At 44.8% G+C, this 22,945-nt stretch overlaps 1 protein-coding gene across 4 annotated transcripts in view; it reads left to right on the forward strand.

Moving 5' to 3' along the window:
• EPG5 (ectopic P-granules autophagy protein 5 homolog) overlaps nt 1-21,214 on the forward strand; it is a 127,265-nt gene extending 106,051 nt beyond the window's left edge. For 3 of the 4 annotated variants that reach the window (XM_029059968.2, XM_029059969.2, XM_029059970.2), the window contains 8 exons: nt 7,441-7,626; nt 8,601-8,810; nt 9,303-9,447; nt 13,354-13,596; nt 14,991-15,207; nt 15,905-16,120; nt 19,087-19,201; nt 20,220-21,214. In XM_029059968.2, coding sequence (XP_028915801.1) covers nt 7,441-7,626; nt 8,601-8,810; nt 9,303-9,447; nt 13,354-13,596; nt 14,991-15,207; nt 15,905-16,120; nt 19,087-19,201; nt 20,220-20,402 — 1,515 coding nt within the window. In that variant the 3' untranslated portion in view covers nt 20,403-21,214. The remainder of the gene's footprint in view (nt 1-7,440; nt 7,627-8,600; nt 8,811-9,302; nt 9,448-13,353; nt 13,597-14,990; nt 15,208-15,904; nt 16,121-19,086; nt 19,202-20,219) is intronic. The other variant, XM_029059971.2, reaches the window with a different exon arrangement.
• Nucleotides 21,215-22,945: the final 1,731 nt, after the last annotated feature.

Genomic DNA, 22,945 nt, shown 5'->3' on the forward strand with positions numbered 1-22,945 from the left:
TCTAGAGGGGGTGAAAGACATTAATATAAATAAATAAATTATGGATGTGGACATAAATGGTGTGGTGCTGAGGCCGGGAAGGTGAATAAAGGGAGCAAGTTTGGGTGACGCAGAAGAGTGGGAAAAAAGGAATCCAGGAAGCCCTCTTGGAGGAGATGTGCCTTCGATAAGACATTGAAGAGGGGGAGAGTAATTATCAGATATGAAAAGGGAGGGCGTGCCTGGCCAGAGGTTGGCACAGTGAGTAGGTTGGCATTAGAGGAGTGAAGTATGTGGGCTGGGTTGTAGTAGGAGAGTAGGGAGGTGAGGTAGGAGGGGGCAAGGAGGCAGAGAACTTTCAAGCCAAGGTGAGGCATTTCATTCATTCAATTCATTCAATAGTATTTATTGAGCGCTTACTATGTGCAGAGCACTGTACTAAGCGCTTGGGATGAACAAGTCGGCAACAGATAGAGACAGTCCCTGCCGTTTGACGGGCTTACAGTCTAATCGGGGGAGACGGACAGACAAGAACAATGGCAATAAACAGCATCAAGGGGAAGAACATCTCGTAAAAACAATGACAACTAAATAGAATCAAGGCGATGTACAATTCATTAACAAAATAAATAGGGTAACGAAAATATATACAGTTGAGCGGACGAGTACAGTGCTGTGGGGATGGGGAGGGAGAGGTGGAGGAGCAGAGGGAAAAGGGGAAAATGAGGCTTTAGCTGCGGAGGGGTAAAGGGGGGATGGCAGAGGGAGTAGAGGGGGAAGAGGAGCTCAGTCTGGGAACGCCTCTTGGAGGAGGTGATTTTTAAGTAGGGTTTTGAAGAGGGAAAGAGAATCAGTTTGGCGGAGGTGAGGAGGGAGGGCGTTCCAGGACCGCGGGAGGACGTGACCCAGGGGTCGACGGCGGGATAGGCGAGACCGATGGACGGTGAGGAGGTGGGCGGCAGAGGAGCGGAGCGTGCGAGGTGGGCGGTAGAAAGAGAGAAGGGAGGAGAGGTAGGAAGGGGCAAGGTGATGGAGAGCCTTGAAGCCTAGAGTGAGGAGTTTTTGTTTGGAGCGGAGGTCGATAGGCAACCACTGGAGTTGTTTAAGAAGTGGAGTGACATGCCCAGATCGTTTCTGCAGGAAGATGAGCCGGGCAGCGGAGTGAAGAATAGACCGGAGCGGGGCGAGAGAGGAGGAAGGGAGGTCAGAGAGAAGGCTGACACGGTAGTCTAGCCGGGATATAACGAGAGCCCGTAACAGTAAGGTAGCCATTTGGGTGGAGAGGAAAGGGCGGATCTTGGCGATATTGTAGAGGTGAAACCGACAGGTCTTGGTAACGGATAGGATGTGTGGGGTGAACGAGAGGGACGAGTCAAGGATGACACCGAGATTGCGGGCCCGAGAGACGGGAAGGATGGTCGTGCCATCCACGGTGATAGAGAAGTCTGGGAGAGGACCGGGTTTGGGAGGGAAGATGAGGAGCTCAGTCTTGCTCATGTTGAGTTTTAGGTGGCGGGCCGACATCCAGGTGGAGACGTCCTGGAGGCGGGAGGAGATGCGAGCCTGAAGGGAGGGGGAGATGTATATCTGCATGTCATCTGCGTAGAGATGGTCGTCAAAGCCGTGAGAGCGAATGAGTTCACCGAGGGAGTGAGTGTAAATGGAGAACAGAAGAGGGCCAAGAACTGACCCTTGAGGAACTCCAACAGTTAAAGGATGGGAGGGGGAGGAGGCTCCAGCGAAGGAGACCGAGAATGACCGGCCAGAGAGGTAAGAGGAGAACCAGGAGAGGTCAGAGTCCGTGAAGCCAAGGTGAGATAAGGTATGGAGGAGGAGGGGATGGTCGACAGTGTCAAAGGCAGCAGAGAGATCAAGGAGGATTAGAATGGAGTAGGAGCCATTGGATTTGGCAAGAAGGAGGTCATGGGTGACCTTAGAGAGAGCAGTCTCGGTAGAGTGGAGGGGACGGAAGCCAGATTGGAGGGGGTCTAGGAGAGAATGGGAGTTAAGGAATTTTAAGCATCGATTGTAGACGACTCGTTCTAGGATTTTGGAAAGGAAGGGTAGTAGGGAGATAGGACGATAACTGGAGGGGGAAGTGGGGTCAAGAGCGGGTTTTTTTAGGATGGGGGAGACGTGGGCATGTTTGAAGGCAGAGGGGAAGGAGCCCTTGGAGATTGAGTGGTTAAAAATAGAAGTTAAGGAAGGTAGGAGGGCAGGGGCGATGGTTTTAATAAGGTGAGAGGGAATGGGGTCCGAGGCGCAGGTGGAGGGGGTGCATCATCAATTTCTGATTGATGCAGAGGTGGATGGTTAAGCGGGGTTCTTGAGGAGTGAACTTTTTTTGTAGAAAAATGATCCGGGTAGCAAAGTGAAGTATGGACTGGAGAGGGAAAAGGCAAGAGGCAGGAAGGTCAGCAAGGAAGCTGATATAGTAATCAAGGTGGGTTAGGATAAATGCTTGGATTAATGTGAAAGCAGTTTGGATGGAGAGGAAAAGAAGGACTTTAGCAATGATCTGAAGGTTGAACTGACAGGATTTAGTGATAGATTAAATATGTGGGTTATATGAGAGAGAGAGACAAGGTTATTATTATTTTTAATAATAAATTGTGGTATTTGTTAAGCACTTACTGTTGCTAGGCACTGTACTAAGCACTGGAGTGGATACGAGCAAATCAGGTTGGACACAATTCCCTATCCCGTGTGGGGCTCGGTATTAGTCTCCATTTTACAGATGAGGCAGCTGAGGCACAGAGAAGTGAAATGATTTGCCCAAGGTCCAACAGCAGAAAAGTGGCAGAGCTGGGATTAAGAGCCCAGCTCCTTCTGACTCTCAGGCCCATGCTGTTTCCACTGTGGGCTTGTGAGACGTGGAGGATGGTGGTGCTGTCTACAGTCAGCGGGATGACAGGGTTTGGGTGGGAAGATACAGAGTTCTCTTTTGAACAAGTTAAGTGGGAGATGATGGCAGGCTGTCCAAGGAGAGATGTCTTGGAAGGGAAGTGAATTGGGCTATAATAGAAAATCAGTGAGGTTTGGTAGGAAAATGCTTTAAAGCCAAGGGTAAGGAGTTTCTATTGGATGCAGAGGTGAATGGGCAACCATTGGAGGTTCTTAAAGAGTGGGGAGATGTGGTCTGAACTTTTTTAAAAGAATGATAATAATAATAATTTGGTATTTGTTAAGTGCTTACTATTGTGCCAAGCATTGTTTTAAGTACTGGGTAGATACAAGGTAATCAGGTTGTCCCATGTGGGGCTTACAATCTTTAATCCCCATTTTACAGATGAGGTAACTGAGGCTCAGAGAAGTTAAATGACTTGCCCAAAGTCACACAACTGATAAGTGGTAGCCAGGATGAGAACCCACGACCTCTGACTCCCAAGCCCGGGCTCTTTCCACTGAGTCACCCTGCTTCCTCTGCAGCAGAGTGAAGTATGGACTGAAGTGGGGAGAGGCAGGAAGCTGATGCATTAGTCAAGGTGGGATAGGGTAAGTGCTTGAATCAGCATAGTAACAGTTGGTAGGAGAGGAAAGGGTGGATTTTAATAATGTAGAACCAACAGGATTGAATATGTGGGTTTTATGAGAGAGGAGTCAAGGACAATGCCACGGTTATGGACTTATGAAATAGGTAGGAGAGTGATATTATCTACAGATATTATCTAAGACGTGGGGAGGACAGGGCTAGGATAGGATGATAAAGAGTTCTGTTTTGGACATGTTAAATTTGAGATATCGGCAGGACACCTAGGTAGAGATGTCCTGAAGGTAGGAGGCAATGTGAGACTGCAGAGGAGCGGAGAAGTCAGGGCTGGAGCTGTAGATTTAGGAATCATCTGTAAAGAGTTGGTAGTTGAAACCATGGGAGTGAATGAGTTCTTCAAGGGAGTGGGGGTAGATGGAGAATAGAAGAGGACCCAGAACTGAACTTTAAGGGAATCCCACATTTAGGGAGTGGGAGGCAGAGGACCGAGAAGGAGAGACCGAGAAGGAGCTGTCAGAGAGGAGGAGAATCGAGAGAGGACAGTGTTAGTGAAGTCAAGTTTGGCTAGAGTTTCAAGGAGAAGGGAGTGGTCTACAGTGTTGAAGGCAGCTGAAGGGTCTAGGAGGATTAAGATGGAGTAGAAGCTGTCTTTTGACTAGAAGATTGGTGACTTTAAAAGAGGGCTGTTTCCATGGAATAAAGGGGACAGAATTCAGATTGGAGGGGGTCAAGAAGAGAATTGGAGGCGAGGTAGTGGAGGCAGCGGGAGTAAACCACTCTTTCTCAAAGTTTTTGGAGAGGAATGATAGGAGGGAGATGGGGCGATAACTGGAGGTAGCTGTGGGGTCAAGAGGTTTTCTTTTTAGGATGGGGATGTGTATTCATGTTTGAAACCAGTGGGGAAGAAGTCATTGGAAAGTGAACAGTTGAAGATGGAAGGAGAGAAAAAGGGAAATGGCCAGGGTTTTTAATAAAGTATGAAGGGATGGGATCAGAAGCACAGGTGGAAGGGGTGGATTTTGAGAGGAGGCGAGAGCTCTCTTGAGATCCTGCAGGGAATATTGGGCAAGTGGAAGACGGCAGAGGAGGAAGTGGGGACCGGAGAGAAGCAGAGGAAATTTTAGGGAGATCACGCCTGATGTTTACAATTTTGTTATAAAAGTATGAATCTATGTCATTAGAAGAAAGAGGTGGCTGGATCGGGGGAGATAGGAAGCTTGAGTAGGGAATTGAACAGCTGGTGCTGCTGGCAGTAAATAGTAATGGTAATTTCAAATGTGGAAGCTGACCGGGTTGGGAGGTTGGAAGGCCTAACTAAAATCAGGGAGAGAAACATTTAGAGGGTATTTTTTTTTTTTAAAAAAAAAAAGAAAGACCTGGCTCATAATGATAATGGCAATTGAATTCATTAAGTGGTTGTTACTCCATGCCAAATAACTGGACTAAGCACAGGTTGGACACAGTCCCCGCCACATGTGTATATGAATTAGCAGGTCATGTTGATCAGTATTCTGGAGTACATGTGGATTTGGCCGATGTACCTGCAGAGCCATTAGCTTTTCGATTCATTGTCCAGATGTCAAGTAGAATAGTCACCTTTGTCAACATTTATGTTCCTGCAGAAGGCACCAAAACAGTTAATAAAGTGTATGTTTGTGAAATTGGAAGTATCTGGAAATCTTTCAATTAGGATAATGAGTTGAAGTGAAACCATACAGGGGTCCTCTAGATTGTAAACTCATCCTCTAGGACCATATGATTGTTGTGGACAGAGAACACATCTGCCAACTTTGTTATATTGTACCCTCCTGAGAGCTTAGTACAGTGCTCTGCATACGGGAAATGCTCAATAAATACAATTGATCGATTGGGTAGGAGAATTAGGGAGCGAAATTACTACAGGATATTGCAGTTCACATCCTGAGAAGACAGTATTCTAAATTCTCCAACTCCACCCATCAGAAAATTTATTTATGAAAAATCTAGCGGGCCACCCTTTTCCCAGACTAAAGTGAGGTGGTTATCTGAATCGGTAAGCGTGAACATATCCTTATATCTCACATTCAGTCACTTTAAATCTAGATCTTTTCTCCTTAAACAAGCACCACCTTGACCATTTTCAAGTTAAAAATTCAAAGAGAATGGCAGTTCTCACCCCAGGAACACTTCAGCGAATCCCAAAGAACATGCCCTCTCTTTTGAGATGGTCACAGATAATAATAATAATAATAATGATGGTATTTGTTAAGTGCTTACAATGTGCCAAGCACTGTCCTAAGGACTGGAGTAGATACAAGGTTGTCCCACGTGGGGCTCAGAGTTTTAATACCCATTTTACAGATGAGATAACTGAGGCACTGAGAAGTTAAGTGACTTGCCCAAAGTCACACAACAGTCAAGTGGCGGAGCCGGGATTAGAACCCACAACCTCTAACGCAGCCCATGCTCTTTCCACTACACCACGAGAGCTAACCCCACCTCCTGCACAACCCTTCACATATCTGTCTCCGCCCTCTCATCTTTTCTTCTCCACTTCCTGAACTACCCCTCCATCATCTCTCCACGACCTTTCTTGCCCCTTCCTCAGACCTCTATTTTCTTGTCTTAACTATTTTATGACTTAAAAGAGCTGCTGCCGTTCCACCACCACCGCCACTCTGTGTGCCCGTCCTGTGCCTTGAGGGTCCTGCAACCCAAGGCTGCCAAGCCAGAGGCAGGAGGCCCCATTGCAGGGAGGAAAAGGGTGAGCCAGCGATAGCAACAGTTACTAAAACAGAAGACAGTATGTTCTCTGATCATAGAAGAGTTCTGTGGGGTTGGCGGGGAAGTGACACTGGGGAAATGAGGAGGGTTAATTAGGGGGTGGGGTGGGAGGAGCAGGAATTCCATGAGCTAGGGAGAGGAAGTAAAGGCAGGGGATTCTGCAAAAATGGAAACCTAAGCAGAGATCATTTTGATAAGTGATTTCTGTCAGCGTGATGTGGAACCCACACCCTTCCAATTAGTATTTTATCAGGTATTTTCTGAGGACAATTGTTACATTGAATGTTAGATCTAATTGGGAGAATCGGGGGCAAAGTTTGCCTTATGTTATCGTGGATTTGCAAGAGTCATCTGTGGTACTGCCTAGAGAGCCTCCTGACCGGCCTGAAAAGCAAGATGGAGCCAAATCAACGTACAACTCATTGCAAAAATGTGTAAATACTCTCTGTCTTATCAGTAACACTGGAAGAGATAGCTAATCAGGCCAGCGGTTGACATGAGTACTGCTCAGTTCAATCAGCCCCTGTCTTGCATATGTCAGAACTCGCAGAAATGTTACCTGAAAAGTATTAGGCTATCACATCTCAACTTCTGTTTTCTAGGAGCACAGTAGTTTCAGTTAACTAAATAATCCGTTCCTCTTTTCGTCTCTACCGTTATTCATCACTGCATAGTTGCTTCTTATGTCGATGATCGATTCTCTGCTTCTGGTCCTCACAGTCTTCTCTGATCTACAATAGTTTATAAGATCGAACTTAGTAATAATTGTGGTATTTAAGTCATTCTATGTCAGTTGAGTTTATAGCATCACTTATTGAGCATGGAGTGGAATTCTTGAAAATAATTCTAGCAGGGTGACTTTCCAATCTAGAAAATTAAGACAAATTGAGCCAAAGAGCAGGAGGATGGCAGGTTTCAGCAGTGGGGGAACTGATTGATTTCGTTCTATCATATAATTGCCATCTTTTCTCACTAGGTGAATTCATTTTAAAGGGACTCTTTATTTGTAAGCCAGGTGAAGGCCTTAGAAAAGACACAGTGCTGGAAACGATGCTGGTTTAGTCTGAGGGCGGGAATGAATCCTCATCAAATAGCCTTTATCTGTGTTCATGGAGAAATTACATGCAGGGTCATGGGTGGCTCTTACTGTTTTTGAGAAAGAGAAAAAAACATTTTTGTCTTTAATGCTTTTGTTTGTTTTCTCATAGGTGGAAAGGGGCAGTCCTAAGAGCTGCTTCTTATTCCTGGGCTCCATTTTATGCCACATCAGTTGGGTTAACGTACTGTCCGATGCCTGGAATCCCACTCCTCGCCCAGAAACACGCCATCTGATCGTCTGTCTTCTTTTTATGATGATCTTATTAGCAAAGGAAGATCAGCTAGTGAGCCAAGAAGTAAGTTGGTGGAGATTGGGTGATTCGACAACCCATACTAAAATTGCAGTCTTTCATCTGTGTTGTCTTTTGAGTTTGCATTCATTACTTCAGTATCTTCCCGTACCTCAGTTTACATCGGCATAGGTTTCTTCCTTCCTTCTTCTAAGCCTTGGACCTATTGGAGACTGTTAGAACGGTGAAGCAGCGAGGCCTCATGGTTAGAACACCAGCCTGGGAATCAGAAGGGCCTGAGTTCTAAACTCGGATCCTCCACTTATCCGCTGTGTCACCTTGGGCAAGAGTCACCTCATCTGCAAAATGGGGATGAAGACTGTGAGCCCCACGTGGGACATGGACTGTGTCCAAGCTGATTAACTTGTCCCTATGCCAGTGCTTATAGTACAGTGCCTGGCACATAGTGATCGCTTAACAAATACCATTTAAAAAAAAAAAAAGAGTGTTGCTTCAGTGTGAAGCCTTAGAATTCTAGGTGTGGAAAGGAGATCATCTGGTCCAACCCCCTGCCTTCAGGGAGAACTGATCTGCCTCTTTGTTTATTGTTTATTCCCTGCCTATGAACAAAGTCTTTCCAGCAGAAAGCTTGCCAGCTTCAGTTCCTCAAATTAGCATTTGAAACTATGTTGAATTCCAAACACATTATTCCAAGAAGTGCCTTAGCAACACCTCTTTAAGAAAAGAAATTTGACAGCTTGTTTTTGCTCATCCTAAGGTCTTTTTAGGCCAAGAAATACAAAGATTCTTTTTTTTTTTTTCAAATTCCCCCATAATTGAGCTTCCCAGAAGCAAAAAGGGTCCATTTTATATTCCTGGTAAAATCGTAAAATTGGGGTATTCAGAGTTCTCGGACTGAGGCAGTTGGGTGAGAGGCGACTCTAAAATCAGACCGTTTCAGACAGACACAGAGTTGCTTTTGAAGTGGAGGAGCAAATATAATTCAATAATTAAAATGCTGTGTGTGAATTTCCTTACAGGAGTCCCCCCTGCTCAACCTCCTTGGCCAGGCAAGCTCCGTTTCCTGGCATCTTGTGGATGTTGTGTCGTACCAAAGTGTCCTCAGTTATTTCAGCAGCCACTATCCACCTTCTATCATCTTGGCAAAGGAATCTTCCTCGGAATTGATAATGAAGCTCTTAAAAGCATCGGCAGGCTTCAGCGTCTCTTCCGATGGCCAAGCACATCTGGTAAGTGGTGCAAACTGAATTGGGTTGCGGAGTTGAGCATTTGAAGGTGGTTGCCCATCCACCTCCGCATCAAACAAAGACTCCTCACCGTTGGCTTTAAATCATTTAATCCCCTTGCCCCCTCCTACCTCACCTTGCTACTCTCCTAGTATAACCCAGCCCGCACACTTGGTTCCTCTAATGCTAATATTTTCACTGAACCTCGATCTTGTCTGTCTCACCGCCAACCTCTCGCCCACCACCTACCTCTGGCCTGGAGCTCCCTCCCTCCTCCTCATCAAACAGATAATTGCTCAGACTGTAAGCACACTATGGGCAGGGAGCATGACTAACAACTCTGTGGTATCATACTCTCCCAAGTGCTTATTCCACATAGTAAGTGCTCGTGATGGTGAAGATGAGTGCCTTAGAACCTGGCATCACACCTCTCCCTCACACTCGCGAGCCCTGTTCCTGCCTATCCAGCTGCCTGCGATTCCTTTCTTTTGGTAGGATGCCACTCCGAAATGTCAAGCATTCCTCCACCAGGTGGTTCAGTTCCTCAGCACTCTGGAACAAAATGGGAAAATCACTTTTGCCCAACTAGAGCAAGAGATGTCAAAGCTCTTGGATGACATCGTGGTCTTTAACCCACCCGGTAAGTGCCTGATAAATGGGAATTCTTCTAGCCTACGTTGTTTTAAGGGGAGGTCAGCCTTGCAGGGAAGTTTAAAGGAACCTAGAGACTCGCAGAGTTTTCCATACCTGCCAAAATCCTTTACCTGTGAACGCCTCATCTTCATGGTCATCATAGTCCCGGAAAGTACAGAACCTGTGAGTCGTCCTCAGTGTTTTCAGTAAAGTTGCTACTCTCCTGCCATCTGATTTATTTATTTATTTTTATGGTATCTGCCAAGCGTTTATTTTATGTCGGGCACTGTTCTAAGCACTGGATTTCTTCAGCCACTTGGCCTAGTGAAAAGAGCAAAGGCCTGGGAGTCAGAGGACGTGGGTTCTGATCCCAGCTCTGCCACTTGTGTGCTGTATGACCTTGGTCAAGTCACTTCTCTGTGCTTCAGTTCCCCCATTTGCAAAATGATCAGTCAATACCTATTCTCCCTCTGACTTAGGCTGTGAACCCCATGTGGGACCTGATTATCTTGTATCTACCCCAGCGCTTAGTACAGAGCTTGGCTCATAGTAAACACTTAACAAATACTATTATTATTGTTATTATCATCATCATTATTCATTCACCTGGTAGGGTTAGTGTTAAAGTGTGAAATAAACACATACTATGGGTTGGGGCGGGGAAGATGTTAGTTTACTTACATTGACATCACTGCTTGATGTAGTAGGTCTAATTCATCTTAACTCTTCTAGATGGAAACTCACTGTGCTAGATTTATTTTCAAAATAAATTCCACTCTTCATGCCCAATAAGCGATGCTATTAACTCAATTGACTTAAGAATGACTTAAGTAGGTCCTAACACAACCCCTTCTCCCCCATAAAAGAAAAAAAAAGGTTATTTGTTAAAATTAATTCAGCAAAAATTCAGCACTGGTACATTGCAAATAATTCTGGAACATTTATCTTTAGAGAAGCAGCATGGCCTAGTGGATAGAGCACGGGCCTGGGAGTCAGAAGTTTGTGAGTTCTAATCCTGGCTCCGCCACCTATCTGCTGTGACTTTGGGCAAGTCACTTCACTTCCCTGTGCCTCAGTTCCCTCATCCGGAAGACTGTGGAGCCCTATGTGGGATAAGGGACTCTGTCCAACCTTATGATCTTGATTCTACTCCAGCACTTAGAACAGTGCTTGGCACATAAGTGCTTAACAGATACCATTATTATTATTATTATTATTATCTGATTAATGTAATCTTTCCCCAAAATATTTTGCTTGATGGTGAAACTCAGCCCCACAGCCCTTTTATACATATCCGCAATTTATTTTAATATCTGTCTCCACCTCTAAATTGTAAGCTCCTTGAGGGAAGGGAATGTGTTTATCATCTCTATTACATTATACTCTCCCCAACCACATAGTATAGTACTCTGCCCACAGTAAGCCCTCAATAAATACGATTGATTGAATGATCGATTGAAACGTAGGTGTTGCATAAAGCAAAGTTCTGGTCAAGACAGTTATTCCATACCCTGTAATATCAATGGATAAGGTCACACTTTTGTTTATTAAAGGTTATCACTGGAGCCCATTAGCAGCTTAATCCCTTTTCTCAGTTTCCAGATCCCAGTTTAATGGAATAACCAGTATTCAGTGGGATCTGTTCTAGAATAGTACCTGACAGTAATCTGCCTTGGGGCAATGGCATAGAATCCAAACTGCGTAACCTCATGTGATAATGAAGACTCTTTTTCTAAATAAACATTAGTAAATAACTCTAATTTTTATTCAGATACAAGGAGTTCTGCTTTCCAAGCACATTATCAAGTTAACAAATAAAAAACACAGAGCCCAAATTGAAGTGGTGATCTGGTACTTCGCTTGTTAATTTGATCATTGTTGACGGCCAAATGTTACGACTTTTTTTTTTTGCCCTGAATGATCTAGTTAGTTATCTCTGTTGATCAGATTGGGTAGTTGCCAGATCAGTCTTTCACTTGGGGCTTTGTACTTTAATTGAACAATTGCCTAAGCACCCATGAGTGATTTTTTCTGGCTTGATGATCTGTATTAATTAAGTTCCTGGAAGAGGGACCAAATCATCATTTTTGTTTGTGCTGAGGAGATTTTGCCCCGTCAGGGTTCCAGTAGAGCTGATTGGTAATTGGAGGAAATAGGGAGAGGCCAGATTGTATGTTTTGTTTCGCTGCCTGTCTCCTCCTGGTAGATTGTGAGCCCATTGTCGGGCAGGGATTGTCTCTGTTTCCAAATTGTACATTCCAAGCGCTTAGTACAGTGCTCTGCACACAGTAAGCGCTCAAGAAATATGATTGAATGAATGAAGGAATGCGAGGAGAACATGACTACTAGTCCGTGGTCTTGGCGGGGGGCATTGAGGAAATTCCTGCTTCATTAAGAAACCTAGTGCCCTTCCTTCTGTGACCATTTCAGAGTTAGGAGTCCATTAGTGACCTACCAGTTCTTTTTCTTTTTGAGGGGGGAATTAAAGAAAATATTCCCCATGAGTCAAAGCCACAGATAGTGGGTTCCTGGGTTCTGTCTCAATTGCCGTCACACTAGCCAACAGTTGAAACTTTTAAATCTTGTTGTCCTCCTCTCAGTCAAAGAAGTTTCAGCAATTTCAAAGGCTGGGAAGCATTGGGGCCTAGTGGATAGAGCAAGGGCCGGGGAGTCAGACGGACTTGGGTTCAGAAGCAGCGTGGCTCAGTGGAAAGAGCCCGGCCTTGGGAATCAGGGGCCATGGGTTCGAATCCTAGCTCTGTTGCTTGGCAGCTGTGTGACTGTGGGCAAGTCACTTAACTTCTCTGTGCCTCAGTTACCTCATCTGTAAAATGGGAGTTAATTGTGAGCCTCATGTGGGACAACCTGCTTACCCTGTATCTACCCCAGTGCTTAGAACAGTGCTCTGCACATAGTAAGCGCTTAAAAAATAAAAACATTATTATCCTAGCTCTGCAGCTTGTCTGCTGTATGACCTTGGGCAAGTCACTTCACTTCTCTGTGCCTCAGTCACCTCATCTGTAAAATAGGAATTAAGATTACCTTTAGACATTTGATATTTGCCCCCCCCCCCCCAAGCACTTATGTACATATCTTTAAATTGTAGATTATAAATTATATATTTATATTAATGTCTGCCTCCCCCTCTAGAATGTAAACTCGTTATAGGCAGGAAATGTGTCTGCTAATTCTATTTTTTTATACTCTTCCAAGCACTTAGTATAGTGCTGTGCACATAGAAAGCGACAATAAATTCATTCAGTCATGTATTGAGCGCTTACTTTGTGCAGAGCAGTGCTTGGAAGAGTACAAAATGACAATAAACAGACACATTCCCTGCCCACAATGAGCATACAGTCTAGTAGGGGAGACAGACATTAATGTAAATAAATAAGTAAATTACAGATTAAGTCTGAACCCCATGTGGGACATGGACTGTGCCCAACCCAATTAGCTTGTATTTACTCCAGAATTTAGTACAGAGTGCCTGGCACATAGTAAGTGCCCAATAAATGGGAATTTTTCTAGATGGTAAGCTCATTTTCCACAGGAATATGCCTGCTTATTGCTATATTGTACTCTCCCAAGCGCTTGATTGAGTGCTCTGCACACAGTAAGCGCTCAGTAAATACAGTTGAATGACTTAGCGCTTAGCAAAGAACTTGTCTTATCTTATGCTCTTGAGTCGTCTCCAACCCGTAGCGATGCCATGGACACATCTCTCCCAGAATGACTCGCTCTCCATCTGCAATCGTGCTGGTAGTGTATTCACAGAGTTTTCTTGGTAAAAATCTGGAAGCGGTATACCCGCGCAGTAAACTTGAGTCTCCTCCATTGACTCTCTCCCACACCCCTGCTGCCCAGCACAGGCGAATTAGTGAAGTGTAAATTACACACGTGATTTCCCTTTTAGACACGGAAAGCCAGACCCGCCACATGGCTCTCAGCAGCCTCTTCATGGAAGTCCTAATGATGATGAACAATGCCAGCATTCCGACGGCCGAGTTTCTGCGGGGTAGCGTGCGGAGTTGGATCGCCAGGAAGGTGCATGGTCCGCTGGTGCTGCCTCTGCTCACGGCCGCCTGCCAGAGCCTGGCGTCCGTCAGACACATGGCCGAGACCACCGAAGCCTGCATCACCGCTTACTTCGAGGACGGTGAGTGTTCCGCCGGGGGCCTCGGGACTCAAAACTTTAAGAAGCAGCGGGGCCCAGCGGAAGAAGCCCGGGTCTGGGAGTCAGAGTACCTGGGTAATCCCAGCTCGGTCACCTCAGCTGTAAAATGGGAATTAAATCCTCCTCTCTCCTACTTAGACTATGAGCCTCATACGGAACAGGGACTGTGTCCAATCTGTTTATCTTGTATCTGCCCCAATGCAGTATGTTTATTATTATTATTGTTCTGTTAATTATTAATAAGAAGAAAGTGAGTTCAGGGTTTAGTCGGGGCTAGGATGGTTTTTAAATATGAGATTGGCAGTGGCGTGTTTTGATTTCACTTCTTAGACGTGGGAACTCCAGAGTGGCATAGTCGAGTTTAGCAAAGAGTAGGTGCTTAACAAATGCAAGTGGTGATCAGATTGGTGTTAGTTGTCAGTCTTGCTTGTTTCCCAGGTATCCTTAATTGGTGGCAGAATGTGCATCCTGCTTTCATGCGTTGTATCTGTCAAAAAGATGAGGGGTGGGGTCATCTCATAATTTTGGACCTCCCTACTTTTTATTTCATGTCTGTGATGACCTTTAAATCACAGTCATATTCAGTAGGTCTTTTCATACTAAGGGACTTCAGTCGGTCTTTGAAAGTACCTCTCCCACCTCCTTCCTTTTTTCAGTCTTGCATTTGTCATCCCATTCACAGCCCCTCAAGTCTCTGGCTTCTCTCATGAGCTGACTCTTTCTGGCTGAAGCAAAATTGATTCCAACTCCGCTTTGAGCTTCCCCCTCAAATCTTCCAGGGCTTTTCCTGACATCATAATAATGATAACAACAATAAGAAGGCTAATTATGATATTTTAAGTACTTTGTGCCAAACACCGTACTAAGCATTGGGATAGATCCAAGATCATCAGGTCAAAATTCCTGTCCTACATGCAGCACACAGTTAAAGTTCGAAGAACAGGTGTTGAATCCCCATTTTAGAGAGGCACAGAGAAGTTAAGTGACTTGCCCAGAGTCACAAAGCAGGCAGGTGGCAGAGCAAGCATTAAAAACCAGGTCAACTGACTCACAGGCCCGGGATCTTTCCACCAGGTCACACTGCTGCTCAACTCTGTTCTGTGAGGTTCTGTCAAGCTTTCTAAACTGGGAGCTCGCTGAGGGCGGGAAACTTGTCTGCCAGCTCTGTTGTAGTGAACTCTCCTAAGTGCTTAGTACAGTGCGCTGCACGCAGTAAGCACTCAGAATATACTGTTAATTATTTCAAGGATGGGGTGCTCAATCAGGCACTTAGTGAAAGGATACATTAAAATCACTGGGGTCTTCAATTTTCCTCCAATAATGTCTTGAGAAAGTAACAATCTTTTGCCTTTCCTTCCTTCTTGTTGAATTCTAAGACTCCCTCAACTCTAAGTTGGGATGGGGTCCCATCCTGGTGTCCCTTCAACTTCCCGAACTAACCATCGAGGAATTTCTGCAAGAATGCTTGTCTCTCGGAAGTTATCTGACCCTTTACGTCTACACGTTGCAACGTTTAAACAGTGAGCAGACTCTAACCAATGAGATGAAAGTATTGTTAACCTTAGGCAGATGGCTGGAACAAGTGTATCCAAGGTACGGAGGCCTTCTGGCTGCCATTTAAAATCTGTCGTAACCGGTTAGAATGTCGGTTTTCATTTGACCACTTAAAGGATACGGGCAAGAAATGGGGCCTGAAAAACAGATCAAGTTTATAACTGAGCTGAGTGTTTTTCCATATCTCTGTAATTCCCAAAAAAGCCATGTTTGATGGTGTGAATCCTGCATGGGAGGCCATTTTTATTGGAAGTCCACTCCCACATGGTCAGATTTCTCTGGGCACTGAATTTTATTCCTGCAAAGAATAGTAATGATAGCAATAATAATAGTCATGCAGTTTAGACCCATTAGGCATCTCCTGCTTACCAAGATCACAGTTAATTTACAGTGTGCAGTAGAATCTGAAGTTATAAAATGCATCCCTCATTTGGGGGAAGTAGAGTACCTTTGCTTTGAGAATTCAGCAGCTTAGGCAGGTTTGGTGGTTCCCACACTCCAGGGCTAACCTGAGCACCACTGTAGCTGAGCATGAAACCGACTTATGGTAAAACTGTAGGTTTCACTCTAGTTCTCAGTACTGCTTTTGGAAGTCAGTGTGTAGTAGAGCTTTCTGAATTCTCAATATCTCTTACTGTGGCTTGGGAATTTGAATAGCCGATCAGATTTTCAGCCAAAAGGGAAAAATGAACTTGCTTTTTTTTCTTTTCTTTTCCCTTTATGGACTGATTCCAAGCTCCGCGAAAGAGGAAGCGAAGCTATTTCTGTGGTGGCACCAAGCTCTGCAGTTATCCCTGATCCAGACAGAGCAGAACGATTCAGTCTTGATGGAGTCCGTCATTCGCAACCTGCTTCTGCTGCAGACCAGGCTGAACCAGGTGGCCGAGGAGAGGCTGAGCTCCGGAATCTTAGGTGCAATCGGATTAGGCAGGAAATCTCCCTTGTCCAACAGGTAAGGGCTTGAAAACCACTGAATAGCCCTGCTCTGCAGGAATGCGGTTCAGAATCAATCGAGAAGCGACATGGTCAAGTGGATGTGTCACGGACCTGCTATGTGATCTTGGGCAAGTCACTTCACTTCTCTGTTCCTCAGTTCCCTCATCGGTAAATTAGGGGTAAAGAGTATGAGGCCCCTGTGGGACAGAAACTGTGTCCAACCTGAGTAGCTTGTTATCTACCCCAGAACTCAGTACAGTGCTGGACACATATTAAGCGCTTTACAAATACCATTAAAAAAAATCAGTGATATTTATTGAGCACTTACTGTGTGCCTAGCACTGTATTAAGCACTTGGGAGAGTACAATACAACAGAATTGGTAGACACGTTCCCTGCTCGCATTCATTCATTCAGTCGTATTTATTGAGCTCTTACTGTGTGCAGAGCTCTTACTGTGTGTAGAGCACTGTTCTAAGCACTTGGAAAATACATTTTGGAAGTACAGAACTCACAAGGAGCTTACAGTCAGAAGTCTGTATCTGCTTGGCTTTCAATGGGGTGTTGGTAGGGATTTAGACTCCTAATTTAGGTTTTGTAAAATTATAAGGGTAAATGTCCAGAACGTTTTCCTGCGTTACATACATTCATTCATTCATACATACATTATATTAAATACATTCATTCATTACATTCATTACATTCATTCATTAATTACAGTCATTACATTACATTCATTAGGTTTTGTAAAATTATAAGGGGAAATGTCCAGAACCTTTTCCTGTGTTACATACATTCATTCATACATTACATTACATTACATACATTCATTCATTGCATACGTTCATTCATACATACATACATACATTCACTCACTGAGAGTGGCATTCTTTTTCTTCAACACCTCCCACTTCACCCTGACTTGCTCCCTTTATTCATTTTCCCTCCCAGCCCCACAGCACTTATGTCCATATCTGTAATTTATTTATATTTATGTCTGTCTCCCCCTCTAGACTGTAAGCCCATCATAGGCAGGGAATGTGTCAGTTTTATTGTTCTACTGTACTCTCCCATGTGCTTAGTACAGCGCTCAGTAAATGCTGATGACTGACTGACTGACCAACTAAGCACCTTAGGGGCTGGGAACGAGTGGCGCTTGTGATGTGCTCTTCCCAGGCCTTAGGTTGCCATGGAGTACAATGCTCTGCACATAGTAAGTACTCAATAAATACTACTGAATGAATGAGTCATCATCATCAGTGGTATTTATTGAGCACTTACTGTGTGCTCTAACTGTACCTTTGTACTGCACTGAACTAAGTTTTTAGAGAGTACATTATAACAGAGTTGGTAGCCAGGTCCCTTGCCCACAGTGAGCCTTATGGTCTAGTGGGAGTACCGTATATTCAGGCAGGCACTGCCAAGCACCCTGGGAAGCAGACCGGAGCACCGGAAGGAGCTGCTCTTGGCCAAAGAGTCAGTCACCACTTTGGCAGGTGGTACTAGGGGAGAATCTATTAGCGAACCAATTCCGGTCTGTGGGATTTAACTCCCTTTAGGTCCATCCTCATTTCTTTGGCCTGAGGACCAGTACTGGAATATGCCTAATTAAAAATCATCAATCATCAGTGATATTCACTGAGGGCTTACTATGCGGAGAGTACTCTACTAAGCACTTGGAAGAGGACTGTACTAAAGAGTTGGCAGGCGATCCCTGCCCTCAAAAGGCTTGCGGCATAGAGAGGTGACAAACATAAAGGCAGATAAATCACCCCACTCCCTCTGCCCTGACAGCCAGAGCATTTCTTCGATTTTGAAATTGGGGTGGCACAGGAAAAAAATCAGGAAGTGGAGTGGGTCAAAGGAAAAAGCATCTCATGGTCAAAAGTGAGTGACGGTCCATCAGTAGTGTGGGTGGTAAGAAACTAGAACCTGAACAAGTTTCAGTTTTTAAACGCCCCAAGGTTGACGATCGCATCTTAGCCGAAAACCTTCGTAACTCCTTGGCCATTAGCCTTCCAAATTTATGGCTAGGTTTTCAATCATATTTTCTTTCGTTCACTATCAGTTGGGAAAAGTGTTTTCTCCTATCAAGGAATGTTTCCTCATATTGTGGAATTCCAGCGTTCTGTGGAATTTTCACACTTGATAAAAAGCGTACATTTTCGTGGGGCGCACGTTTGTAGCTGTCCTGGGTTTGCGAAGATAACGTTACTAAGGACACTACCCTGTTCCCGTGTCGGGCTAAAGTTAGGTGCAAGATCAACACCCCCAGCCCCATTGTTACCCCTAGCGATAGATTCCTGCTGCACTAATCCTTTTTGTCCCATCAAGGTCGTGGCTCTGTTTTTGCAGAGTCTTTCCCCCTGGTTACATAGCCTCTCTCCCGGTTGCTGCATGCCAACGATTGCCCGTCAGCACTGACGAGCCAAAGGGTTAAAGCGATAGGAAAGATTCATTGTTCACATGGAAGGCAGCAGAGTCTCCAATAAGTTTTCACTTAAATCTTAATTGTGTTATTTTCTTCTAGTCTTTTGTTTCCCTAGCATTCTTCCAGTAAATCGTGAAATAAAAATCAAGAAACAGCAGTAAGGCCGCATCCAGATAATGTTATTGGGTTGCACAATTTTTGCCGAATCTATTCTGTATTTTGCTATTTTGGGGTTGGGTTTTTCTCTCAGGACCTGGAAAGAAGTGTCTTAATCCATGGGAGTAGGTATGTCTGTTGCTACTGAATAAGCTTTTTCTCCACTGGTTGGGGAACAACGGCTTTTAGTTGTAAGTCTGATAGATGGTTCAAATATATACCCAGGCTTTACTATTGATCATAAATGTAATTTTTTTCTTTTCCTGGAGAATTGCATTGACAAATGAAGAGGAAATACTTTTGAAGAAAATTACAGTTTCCTTTCTGAAGAAAGTTGAACGTTTGATTTCAAAACCCTGAATAATCACCTCTTCCTGTGTCCTTTCATCATCTAAGGTTCCGTGTGGTCGCTCGGGGTCTGGCTGCTTTCCTCTCAGTACAAGTTCCCACAGAGGATCAGATTCGTCTGAAACCTGGCACTGAATTACATTTATCCCAGAAATCTCAGCAGGTAAGTCATACCCTCCTTGGCAATAAGAGTTCCATTTTCTAGCCTGGTCTTCCCCCAAGGAATCAATCCATCAATCAGTCAATCTATAGTTTTTATTAAGCACTAACTGCGTGCAGAGAACTGTGCTAAGCGCTTGAGAAAGCACAGTAGATGGTAGAACAATAGAACATGTTCTCTGCCCACAAGGAACTTATAGTAGGAAATCAGCGAGGCGAGGTAAGAGAGGGTGAGCTGATTGAGTGGTTTAAAGCCGATGATAAGGGAGTTTCTGTTTGATGAGGAGGGGCATGGGCAACCCGTGGAGGTTCTCGAGGAGTGGTATAAATTGTTGCTCACCCAGGGTTGGCATTCATCATCAGAGTACTACTGCTGGGTATTTGTCCTGAAAAACTGCAGCAAGTCACTCAGAACTTAAGGCTGGTGATTGCTGGGAGACCGTGTCGTACATTCCATCCTACTGTAATGCAAGAGTTGCATTTTTACAAAATTAATGAAAACTCACCCTGTAAAAGTCACCTGCTATTTGGGGGGAAATAAATACGGCATGTCAAGCTCAGACAGACCCACCTGGCTGGAAGGATGTTTCCTAATTTCCTAATCGCATCCTAGCCAAAAAGCATACTGAAATGCACCATTTGGCTGGGTCGTATTGGTCTCGTGTGTGTTCCAGGTTGAGGACTCTGACCTCAATCATTCATTCAGTCATATTTATCGAGTGCTTACCGTGTGCAGAGCCCTGTATTAAGCACTTTGGAGAGTATAATACAACAATAAACAGACACATGCCCTACCCACAACAACCTTACAGTCTAAAGGGGGAGACAGACATTAATCAGAATAAATAAATAAATTATAGATATGTACGATCATGTGCCAGTGGTTTACAAAAAACAGAAACTGATGCCAACCCAGAGCCTCCTCTTGGTTTTGTTGGAAAGACGATCAATTGATTCCCATTCGGGTGTAACAGGCCGCAGAAAATACAGGCCACTCACCATCACCTCCTTTATTTGTTTAGGCACTGAATGCACTTGAAGCTATGACCTCAAGCAAGCCGTACTTGGAGTATCAGGATCAGATCTCTCAGGCCTCCCAGTTTATCAAGCACCCCGGTCATTGCCTCCGAGATGGGAGAAACTTCTTTGCTCTTCTCCTTAATTCTCTCTACCCGGAAGTGCATTATTTGGATATTATACGATAGCAGCGTCAAAGCCCCCAGGACTTGGTGCCCTACCTTGGAACTCCTGAAGTTTACATTTGACGTGATTGTTGCACAAGAAACTTGGATTGTCCAAGTTCCCCTTCAGAACTGAGAGCAGGCCATGAAGGAAGGGTGGAAAGAGAGAGTGGATTCTGGACAGCTGTGCCGTGTGCATGTATGTGTGTGTGTGTGTGTGTGTTCACATGTGCACACATGCCTCAGAGAGAGAGAGAGAGTGTGTTCCTCTGTGGAAACTCAGAGAACTATTTAATTTTTTTCTGGTAAAACCAGATTGACTCACCGAAGTAGTGTCATGGAACGAAGCCAGAGGGCGTAGCAGTCTGAGCCAAAAAAATCTCTCAAGAATTTAGGAGAGGCCACTTAATATCTCCTGTTTTTTTCCTTCTATTTGGACATGGATATTCCCTTGCTAGAACCAACCTCCACCGCAGTAGAATGTCATGCCTATACAATAGCACTTAAGTCCTCGACTGTTCGCTTCCAAACTGTCACCCACCGCGTCGGCCCCCCAGATTGGAAATGGATAACAGAAGTGACAGATCTACCCCGGACATCCGGCTGCCACCCTTTGGTGGAATGGCCCTTCGCCGTTCACACCGAAGAGAAGTCATGTTAGTTGTTGGCTCCATTTTGCATCCACATACTGAGAATGTACCCTCAGCAAGGAAGAAGTCGAATTTGACTGTGAAAGGATTTGCCTTGTAACTCACCATCAGTCCCTGCTTCCCGTAGACTTGAAGGACATTGCCTCTTCGCTGTTTCTGTGCATTAAATCATTGGGGGAAACCAAAGAGCACGTGGCCTGGTCCTTTATAGCTTTTCCTTTCGACCCAGGTTGGTGGTGCCGGAACCACTGAGGTGTCAGCTGTAGGAAGAATTGGCAGGCCTCAATGGGGCCAGAGAGTGATCGCGTTGAACCCTGATTTTGTTCTCTCCGCCAGGGTGCCCTGAAGTGTGGCATTTTAGTTGAGAGTCCCAAATTCCGCCTCGTTAATTCTTTTTGTGTGCTCTCAGTGCGTTTCGCTCAGGAGTTCTTCCCTCTAGGAGAGCAGTAAATTAGTTGCTGTCAGTATTTTTAGAATATTGTTTTCCCATATTGTTCCAGATAGCCTAATCTTTCAAATTTGTGGGCTATCTTCATTCATTCAGTCATATCTATTAAGCGCTTACTGTGTGCAGAACATTGTACTAGGTGCTTGGAAAGTGCAGTTCGGCAACAGATAGAGACAATCCCTACCCTACAATGGGCTTTAGCTTGGAAATACTTTTCCTGACCTCTTCTCTTTGGCCACTTTCAGTAAGAACTTTTAGGTCGGTTAATTATGTGTTATTAGACCAATAGTCTTCTCTCAGATAGCCCTTTGAGTATTCTTCCCGATATTTGTCCATCAGGCAATAGCTCCTTTTCATATCGAACCTTGTTAATTGATGAAAAATCTCTTAGAACCTGTGAGCACAGTCAAGGCAGGGCATCGAGCACTATGCTAAAAGCGAGTGAGCCTTTCCCTCAGGTGGTCATATTTATAGAAATTTCCTTTTCTGCAGTTATCCTTGGGTGGCCTAGGCCATACTTACACGAGGCAAGCTTTATCCGACAATACTGTATTGCTTTGGTGTCCCTCTTACTTGAATTCTACGAGCCAGGCAAGTGTAAAGTCTAAGAAGCCTTAATCCATATGACAGTCTCTCTATTACCATTATTTTTTTTCATGCTATTTGTTAAGCGCTTACCCTGTGCCAGGAACTGAACTAAGCACTGCGGTAGATACAAGATAATCGGGTGGACGCAGTCCCTGTCCCACACAGGGCTTATACGTTTAGTCCCCATTTTTACAAATGAGGAAACTGAGGCACAGAGAAGTTCAGTGACTTGTCAAACACAGCGGACAAGCGGCAGAGCCAGAGTAAGAACCCAGGTCCTTCTGAGTCCTAGACGGGGGTACTTTCCACTACACCACACTGCTTATCATGTGATGTGGGAAGTTCAGTTTGAAACACTCCAGTGTCAAACACACATCGTGCCAAAAGTAGTGGGTCTGGTTTTCCTGTTTCGAAAACAACAAAAACCAATCCCGACCCGTTTTTTAACAGCATTTGTTAAATGCTTACTAAGTAAAGGCACAGTTCAAAGCCCTGGGTTAGTTGATCAGGTAGAATACAGTCCACTTCCCACATGGGGCTCACAGTCTTAATCTGAATTTTACAGAAGAGGGAACTGAGGCACAGACAAGTTAAGTGACGTGCCCAAGGTCACACAGTAGACAAGTGGCAGAGCCAGCATTAGAACTCCAGGTCCTCCTGACTCCCAGGCCCGTGCTCTACCCACTAGGTCACACTGCTTCTCGGCCTATTGACTTACCATCCTGCAGCCATGGCCTCGTTGTCAGCGAAGCGTCTTTGGTGACTTTGGTCGTCGCTGCTGATGCTACCTTCCCTGCCCAGAATAACGTGCTTTCCTTCGGCGAGCCACAGGTTTCGAAGAGACGTGTTTTGCAATAACGGCTGGACGACCGGAAAGACCT

This window comes from Ornithorhynchus anatinus, chromosome 3, assembly GCF_004115215.2.
Source record: "Ornithorhynchus anatinus isolate Pmale09 chromosome 3, mOrnAna1.pri.v4, whole genome shotgun sequence".
Lineage (NCBI taxonomy): Eukaryota > Metazoa > Chordata > Mammalia > Monotremata > Ornithorhynchidae > Ornithorhynchus > Ornithorhynchus anatinus.